This window comes from Jaculus jaculus, chromosome 9, assembly GCF_020740685.1.
Source record: "Jaculus jaculus isolate mJacJac1 chromosome 9, mJacJac1.mat.Y.cur, whole genome shotgun sequence".
Classification (NCBI taxonomy): domain Eukaryota; kingdom Metazoa; phylum Chordata; class Mammalia; order Rodentia; family Dipodidae; genus Jaculus; species Jaculus jaculus.
Window position 1 is genome coordinate 78,650,879 of NC_059110.1, and position 9,667 is coordinate 78,660,545.

General features: G+C 46.4%; 1 protein-coding gene across 1 annotated transcript; it reads right to left on the bottom strand.

Annotated features, from left to right (window-relative positions):
* Positions 1-2,168, bottom strand: LOC123463447 (nuclear fragile X mental retardation-interacting protein 2-like). Its single transcript, XM_045159055.1, is given in 3 exon segments — positions 1-1,365; positions 1,368-1,798; positions 1,800-2,168. Coding segments are annotated over 3 exon segments (2,091 nt in total). The 5' UTR covers positions 2,123-2,168; the 3' UTR covers positions 1-28.
* Positions 2,169-9,667: the final 7,499 nt, after the last annotated feature.

Genomic DNA, 9,667 nt, shown 5'->3' on the forward strand with positions numbered 1-9,667 from the left:
AAAGGTTACGAATAGGCAGTGTGGTCCTTCATTGATCTGGACTATCCATGGCTTCATTGTAAGCAATTATCCTTTTGGGATCTTGCTTCTGCAAATTCCAAATAGATTCCAGTTCTTTAGTGTGATATACAATAGCAGCCCTCAGGTCAAAAGAACCCCAGCTATTATTCCTTTCTAGGCCTCTCTGGTATCTCTGTTCTTTGGCATAGCCTAACAAAGTGTTCGTAGGAGAAGCCAGAGGATTCTGATTTTCTATTTCATAGTCCTTTGAGAGAAACACTAAAGCACCTTGACTATTGGTGTCTGCTTTTTGCAGATCACCTATATGACTGGGTTTCAAGGATAAGGCTCCACTCTCAGAAGTCCCGGGTTTTAGAATGCTACCCAGAACTTGAGGACTAGTCTGTTTTTCCAGCTCATAAACCTTGGGAAACACAGGATGCTCAGTTCCTGAGGGGATTATTTCAGCACCCTGTGAAACCAAAGTGGCAGGATATTCTCCTTGCAATGTCACTTCCATCACTTTATGATCTGATGACTTTCCAATAACAGTCTCAGGGCCAGCGCTGGGCTCATTTATAAATGATAGACCCCATTGATTCTGGAAGATATCTCCCAGGTTTTGCTGATCTGTCTGAGAGGGCAGATCTACCTGTGCTGTGCTTAATAGCACAGTTTGCATATTTGAAGGGTAGATAAAAAGGCTAGACTTAATTTGATCAACAGCTGCTGAAGTCAGACTCATGTCCTGGAGAACTGAATCAGTCCCGGTGGAGATGGGTGTCAAAGTATTAGCAGCAGTACTTAGCAGTGGCTGACCCCCTGACAGATACACACTTCCATCAGTCCCTGCTAAAACAGGCCCATTAGAAAAGTTGGCAGAAGTAACAGATTTCAGAGCTGACATAGGAACCTGGGATAACCGACTTGAAGACTGAGTCTGAGTTTCCCCAGCAGATGAAGAGGATGAAGATGAAGATGGTGACACAGATGAGTTCTATACAGTTTTGTTGAGGTTTTCCTTAACTTTGCTTGCATACCTTATTTTAGGAACTATTTTAGCACTGCTATTGTCCACTGGAAAAACCGGGGGTGGTTTAAACAGGGTCCATGAGTCCTCTTTGGAGGAAGCAGTTGAAGCATGCTTTCCTTTAGGCCGATCATCGAACTTTTTGCTATTCACACCAGGTTTTATATCTGCAGTTTTTCTAAGCATCTCTCCAACAGCAGGCTTTCCTCTGCTTGTTCCTCCAGGCCCAGTTTCATATTTCCAAATGGGCTTTGAGCCTTCTACTCGATTTTCCTTTTGTTCATTGTAGTCAGGCTTTAAAGTTTCAAGTCCCTGTTTTAGGGTCGGGACACTATCTCTTGTTACATTATTTTGTCCTGCATTAATTTAAGGTTTTCACAACCCTTAGCACTATTGCACCTAGCTTTCCTTTTTTTAGGTGTGGTATATCCACTCTCTGATCCACTACCATCATTATCTGCACCTCTGCCCATATAACCATTAGTAATATAGCCTGAATTATTTGTCACAACACCATTTGGAATTGCTACAGTATCGATCTTATCTATGGACTGGTTCTCTCCAGATTTGTTTTCATAAGACTTCCCATTCTTTTTGTCCATACTGTTTTTCTGAATGAAATTCTTGGTTTTAATTCCTGCTTTTCCAAAGGTGCTGGTCTTGACAGTCTGCTTCAGGCTAGTGTCTACAACTTGCTGGTTGCCATTGAGGATGCAGGAAATAGGGTTGGTAGCTTCATCAGAACTGAGGCTCTTTAAAGATATTTCTTTCTCCAGCATTACCATTTACTTCACCATATCCTGTTTTCTTCTTCGGCGTTTCCTGGTGCTGCTGGAGGGTGTGTTTCTGTTCATGTTTCAGCGGCTTCGGCTGGGCCTTGGGGCTGCCTTCGGCTCCATGCTGCAGGTACTGGTGAGGCTGCTGGGGATGGTGGTGGTGATGGTGGTTGTGGCTGTGGTTGTAGAAATAATAATGGTGGTGGTGGTGCGACTGCTGCTGCTGCTGCTGTTGCTGCTGCTGCTGAGGATGGTGGTGCGGATGGTGGTGGCTGTGATGGTGCTGAGGCTGTGGCTGGCCGGGCTTCTCCTCCATTGAAAGCGGCTGGGACTCCCTGGCTGAGGCTGCGGGCTGCTGCACCGTCAGGATCTGAGCTAAAAAAAGATTTTCTAACCAATAGTTAAGATCAGCATTAATCAAAGGACATAAACATACACATTTATAGGACTTTTGATAGGTATAGCATCTCCATTTAGCCGAAGAACAGTGGAAACTTCTCTCTAGGGTCTACGGTCTTCCAAGCCATAGGCTTTTGACTTGGTTCAGTACCAGGCATGAATTCCCTCCTACTGGGCATGCCTCATATCCAATCAGAGAGCAATTGATTAGCCCATAACTCTTTTTTTAAAAATTACTTACTAGCTGGGTGTGGTACATGTGGAACATGCCTTTAATCCCAGCACTTGGGAGGCAGAGAAAGGAGGATCACCATGAGTTTAAGGCCACTCTGAGACTACATAGTAAATTCCAGGTCATCTTGAAGTAGAGTGAAACCTTGCCTTAAAAAAAAACTTATTTATTTACATGTGTGTGGGGTGGGCCATGTTAGGGCTTCCTGGCAGCTGCCAACCAGATGCTTGTGCCACCTTTGCATTTGCCTTACTGGCAGCTTGGGAATTGAGCCCAGGCTAGCAGGCTTTGCAAACAAAACCTTTAACCACTGAGCAATCTTCACTCTCCCCCGCCCCCCTCAACAAGCTCTTCTCTGAGATCCACCCAGTAGGCACAGGAGGTCCCCATAGCCACGTCTGTGTGATGTGACCTGGCCTCTCTGTGAGCTGAGCTATTCACCATCTATATCCTGAGAAGTGGGACTTTGAGACTGAAACATACAGACTGGGAGTGTGTAGGGGGCTGTGGAGAAGAGAGAGGTCACAGGATCCCGTGGTCCCAATCCCTGAGGATGCCCTGGGTCCTCTTGAAATGCAGAGGTCAACAAGCAGTTCTTTCTATGAGATTCCCCACTAGAAGCTATTTATTGGCTGAAGCATCCAGAAATTTGCTTCTGTTACTAGTTCCCTTAAGAACTTTAACCAATACATGTTGAAAAGACAGTGAGTGGTCCTCCTGGGCTTGGGAAATGTGGGATGTCGCTGCTGAGTGTGGAGCAGGGCTCTAAGCAGGCTACAGGGTGGCTTGTTGCTCTGTGCTTGGGTGTGTACACGCCCCTCCCAGGACCACCCTTCCCCTTCCAGGGGCCAGCAGGAACTATAATTGCAGCATCTGGGTTTCTCCCCAATTCCTGCCCCATTTGTCAGGAAGGGATGGAAGTTTGGTTAACAAGCCCCTCTCTGGAGGAATTTGGACTAGAGACAAGGAGTTTTCCATTCCACCTGACTGCTCTCCTGAATAGAGGACTCATGGAGTTTGGAGCGTGGAGGACAGCCGCTGTCTGTTACGTGAACTGGAAATAGAAAGCTTGTTGGCAGCAAGAGAAAAACTGGAGGCCAGTGTACCAAGACAAAATGACTCAGTCCGACTCCTTCTGCCGCTTCAGGAGACCTCCTTCTCTTCTGGGAGATACTCAGTCATCTTATGCTGTCCCCCTCCCACTCGCCAACCCCTAGTGACTTTTCATGACTCCTACCATAGACAGTTACCCCTCACAGGCCTGGGCTGCCTTACTAGAGACATAGAGTAGCAGCAGGGCCACACCCCTAAGTGGGATCTATTTTTTAAAAATTATTTGCAAGCACAGAGAGATAGAAGGGAGACGGAGAGAATGCTTCAGGGCTTCCAATCACTGTAAGCAAATTCCAGATGCATGTACCACCTTGTGCATCTGGCTTCACTGTGGGCACTAGGAAATCAAACTCAGGTCATTAGGCTTTGCAGGCAAGCACCTTAACTGCTAAGCCTCTCTCCAGCCCTTAAGTGGGATCTTGATGTAGAAATATATGGTGGCTTGGTGGAAATGGAGAAAACATTCTATGACTGCACATACAAGTCAAGATTGTGTCCCAAAGAGCCCAGTCTGTATCCACAGCAGTGAAGCATTGGGTGTGGCTGGGTCTCTATGAAGGATATTACAATATCACGTTAAAATCAAGAAGAGCTAATAATAACCTTGTAAGTAACTATCCTGTTTGGTAATTGTGACAATTAGGACAACATTAACATGTGTTGAATGTTTATTATGTGTGGTAGTACCAACTGTCATTCCCATTTTACAGGTGGGAAAACAGAAATCTGGAGGCTACCATAGATAGGATTTGGACTCACACAAGCACCTGCTAACACATGTACTTTTAAAACTACAATACCATTTAGTAGCAAAGAGAGATGTTATATTAAGAAATAGAGGCTCACTGGGTGTGGTGGTGCACAGCTTTAATCCCAGCACTTGGGAGGCAGAGATAGGAGGATTGCAGAGAATTTGAGGCCATTTTGAGACTACATAGCCTTAATCTCAGGAAGTCTGCTTCCCATGATAGGAGGGGATGTGTAACAATAGGCCCCAGGTGAGCAGGTTTTTCATATGGAGGAGCCACACTCTGACTCAGCTCCCCAAATGCATAAGAGACATTTTAAGGGAAACCATGAACTTAAGCCTGGGAGCCACTTGGTTTGTGGCCTTTCCAACCACTCTGCATCTTGTTATACTTGATTGTGGCTTGGAGGACGTGTCCTGACACTGCAATCCCTCCATGTTGTGGATAGTCAATTGCACATAGATCCCCAAGGTGGTGGACACAGGTCCCACTGTTGGCTTCCTAACTGACCAGCTACGCCCAGCCCCGGGTCATCTTTGCAGCAGTAGTGGTTTGTTCTCAGCCTTGCAGACAAGGGGGGCCATGAGCCTCAGTTCTGATCAAGAAGGCAAAGGCTGGATAAAGCTGGATAAAGATTCTGGGAAAGATTTCTACCAGTAGTGCTGCTGTTCACGTCTCCAATTCTTTTTTTTTTTTTTAATTTTTTATTTATTTATTTGAGAGAGACAGACACAGAGAGAAAGACAGATAGAGGGAGAGAGAGAGAATGGGCGCGCCAGGGCTTCCAGCCACTGCAAACGAACTCCAGACGCGTGCGCCCCCTGTGCATCTGGCTAATGTGGGACCTGGGGAACCGAGCCTCGAACCGGGGTCCTTAGGCTTCACAGGCAAGCGCTTAACCACTAAGCCATCTCTCCAGCCCTCACGTCTCCAATTCTTGCCTTGATGGTGGCTGAGGTGTGTGGGCTCAGCTGCCTCTAGGGGCCATGGAGAAAGGCCAGGAGGAACACAGAGTAGGAATCCTAGCAGCGGCCCTGGGGAGCCTCAAAGAAAACCAGCCACACACTAATTCCAGCACATTTGTTCAGATGACTGTTGAGTCTGCTGACTCTTAGACTGGGCTGTGCCCATATTGATCACCCTGCTGTAGAGTCAGTATGGAGTCCCCAGATGATCAGCTAGCCCAATTCAGGTGCCCCAGAAACATTTGTCAAACAAAACGTAATGGAGGAATTATGATAAAGTAAAATTTGGAGGGAGAGCTCCTTTGTCCAAAACAGGGTCAGTGGGGACAGAAGTCATCCATAATCTCCTCCATTCTCTCATTGCCTGGATAGGAGACCTGAGTCTTGGTGCATGGCAGAAATGTGTATGTGGGGTAAAGTGTGGGACAGAAGCAGGCTCAACTCCTACAGAGAGCTCTCCCAATCAGAGCCCTAAAATTTCACAAACTTCTCAAGGGAGGAAACTGCAGCAGAATGCAACTTATCAGATGTCATACAGCTAATACATTCTTGGTGATTGATCAGATCTTGGACATTCAAATCCTGAAATCAGTATCATGTCAATGTCAGTGGTGAGTCATTATATTTGTTTGAGAGAGTGGGGAGTGTGTGTACCAGGGCCTGTTGCCAGTGCAAGCCAACTCCAGATGCATGTGTCACATTGTGCATCTGACTTTATGTGGGTACTGGGGAACTGAACCCAGGCCAGCAGGCTATACAAGCAAGTGGTTTTAACTGCTGAGCCATCTTTCCTGACTTGAGTTTTTTTCCAAAATGTAAAATTTAGGAAGAGGCTCATTTATACCCTGAAGTAGGAAGTTTGCTGGTTGCGTCTGCTGGAGGGTGGGTCTTTAGGCTACTATGGAGAAGTGAATTTAGACCTGATGCCTTCTGTGCAGGGAGACCTGTCTGGTTCTTCTCTCAGACAGCAAAGGAAGCTCATATCTATCACACTTCAAGACCTGTGGACTTGGGGCTGCTAAAGCTTGGACCTTGTCTCCCAAAGGCTCATGTGTTAAAAGCTCAGTCCCCATCTTGGCACCGCTGGGAGGTGCTGGAAATGTTAGAGCCTAGGGAGGTCTTTCGGTCGCTTGTGGATGTGCCTTGAAAGGGAGTTGTGTGAGCCTGCCCTTCTTGCTCTTTCATTCCCCAACTACGAGATGAATGGTTTGGCCCTGCTACGCACCATCCTATGTGGTGTCTAAGTGCAATAGGACTGTTGGATGGTGGACTGAAATCTCTAAAACTGTGAGCCAAAACCTTTCTATAAGTTGATTACATCAGGTGTTACAGTAACAGAGGGCTGCTTAACAAAGGGAGTGGGTGTGGGGTCATTTGCTTATTCATTCACACAACAAATATTTACAGGGTTATTATAGTGCCAGGGACTGTGTTGGGTGCTGATACAGGAGATGAACAAGACAGAGCTACTTGTCTCCTTGGAGCTTAACCCAGGAGCAGATAGTATCTGGAAATGACAATGCCATTTCAGACAGTAGAAAATACCATAATGGATGGGCTGGAGAGATGGCCTAGTGGTTAAGCGCTTGCCTGTGAAGCCTAAGGACACTGGTTCGAGGCTCGATTCCCCAGGACCCACGTTAGCCAGATGCACAAGGGAACGCACGCATCTGGAGTTGGTTTGCAGTGGCTGGAGGCCCTGATGCCCCCATTCTCTCTCTCTCTCTCTCTGCCTCTCTCTCTCTGTCACTCTCAAATAAATAATAAAAATAAAAACTAAAAAAAAAAAAGGAAAATACCATAATGGAACTGGTGGTGTGATAGCAGGTTTCAGGCTGAGTGATTATTTGGGATGGGGTGGTCAGAGAGGGCCTCTCTCAAGGTTGAGCTTGAGCTGAGATGAAGGAGAGGAACAAGGTGGCATCATGTGGGTGCCTGGGGGAAACATCTCCTCTAGACTTTGTAGTGAACATCCTGGAGAAAGGGAGAAGGTGGTGCAAACCAAGATCACAGAGGTGGGCTGGGGTCAAGTTATATAGGCTGCAGTAAAGTTCAAACCAGCTTCTGGAGAGAGACATAGAACTTGGCAGAGCTGACTGGGACTGGGAGTTAGAAAGATGTGTGGGGCCTCTGTTTCTCTCAAGGATGCTGGGAATACTGTGACAGCTTGAACTTTAACCAGCAGAGACAGGGATGGGTCCAGAGGCCAGGGCAGAGTCTCTGCCTCTCCAGCCTCTTGCTTCTCTCCATGCCATCACCCCCTGCTCAGGAAGGGACAGCTGCACAACTGTGGGGTGTTCTTTCTTCTCTGATTTCATCAGAAAGGAAACTGGTCTTCCAGAGTCTTGTCCCTTGACTTTCGGGACAAGGAGAAGTGACTATTGAGTGGGTGATACTGGCTTGTCACTGGCCAAGATCACTTTCTTGGCTGGTGGTCTTGGCTTGGGAGGGAACAGCAGGAATGGCCAGAAGGTGGTTTGGGGACTATGGCATAGAGTGTGACAAAGCCAGTCTGAAGGCCTGAAAGAGCTTCTGCTGGCTGGCTCTGCTGGGGTCCTCATGGAGCCAATGATCTCATGATGACACTGAATGTTGGGGTGAGATAGGCTCTGGAATCTTGGCTCAGCCCCTGTCCCAGGTACATAGCACTCCATATAGTTTTAAAAACATAAGTAGGGGCTGGGGAGATGGCTTAGCAATTAAAGGAGTTTGCTTGCAAAGCCTGCCAGCCCTAGTCAATTCCACATCACCCACATAAAGCCAGTTGCACAAAGTGGTGCATGCATTTGGAGTTGGTTTGCAGTGGCAAGAGGTCCTGTCATGCCTATACTCTCTCTCCTAGCAAATAAATAAATAAATAATATTAAAAGAAGTCTAAGTGTGGTGGCACATGCCTTTAATCCCAGCACTTGGGAGGCTGAAGTGGAAGGATAGTTATGAGTTCGAGGCCATCATGAAACTAGAGTGAATTCCAGGTCAGCCTGGGCTACAGTGAGTCCCTACCTCAAAAAAAAAAAAAATTAAAAGAACCATGGTCATTATTTTTTTTAATTTTTATTTATTTCTTTATTAGAGACAGAGAGAGGGGTAGAAGGGAGAGAGAGAGAGAGAGAGAGAGAGAGAGAGAGAGAGTCAGAGTAAGAATGGGCACACCAGGGCCTCTAGTCACTGTAAATGAATGCCAGACACATTTGCCACTATGTTCATCTGGCTTACATGGGACCTGGAGAATTGAACCTGGGTCCTTAGGCTTTGCAGGCAAGCACCTTAACCAGTAAGCCATTTCTCCGTCCCAAAACATGCTCATTATTAGTGAAGATGTGGCTTTCAGCTTTCTTTGCTCAGCATGTCTTCAAGGGTGTTCATCATGTCCAAACATGAAACTTCACACTAGTCATTAAATTGTTATGTGGCAGGGAGTTGTTATTGTTGATGTCACCCATTCTCTAACTCATGGACGTTTTAGTTGATAGTAATTTTCTATTAGCAATAGTCCTCAGCACATATCTTTGTCATTCCTTCCAGGATCTGTGTTTTCTTAAGGTGTTGTATTCTCCAACCATAGGCAAACCATCATTTGCACAGGAATGCGGCGGAGGTTGGGATCTGGCATGGGTCTGATGGAGACAGATAGGAGGGAAGGGACTGCCTGCGTTCTCGAGGGCTGGCTTTGGCTGACAGAGCATACAGTCTTGGGCCATGTGTGGTTTGGGTCTCCAGTGCTTAGTAACACCTCGAGGATGGTGAGTCCTGTCCTCAGTGTGACCTTATTTTCCTCATTTATGAAGGGAGAACACTGAGGTCATGGGAAGAGGAAAGAATGAGGTGATTTGTGTGAGGTGAAAGTGATAACCACTGCACTGCGGGAACTTCCCTGGTGAGGTGGTTTGTAAGGTTTTTTTTTTCTTTTTTAAAAAAGTTTATTAATTGGGGGTGGGAGAAAGAGGCAAATAGAAACAGAATGGGCATACTCCCTAGCCTCTAGTCACTGCAAATGAACTCCAAACTCATGTGCCACCTTGTGCATCTGGTTCATGTGGGTACTGGGGAATTGAACCTGGGTCCTTAGGCTTTGCAGGCAAGCACCTTAACCAATGAGGTATCTCTCCAGCTCAATATTGTTTTTAGTTATTTATTTTAAATTTTATATATTTGAGAGAGAGAGGGAAAGAGGCAGACACACAGAGAGAGAAAAAGAGAGAGAGAGAGAGAAAGAGAGACAGAGAGGAAATGGGTGCATCAGGGCATCCAGCCACTGCAAATGAACTCCAGACACATGTGCCACCTTTACATCTGGCTTACATGGGTCCTGGGGAATCAAACTGAGGTCCTTTGGCTTTGCAGGCAAATGCCTTAACTGCTAAGCCATCTCCCCAACCCTATTTACTTTTTTTTTTTTTTTG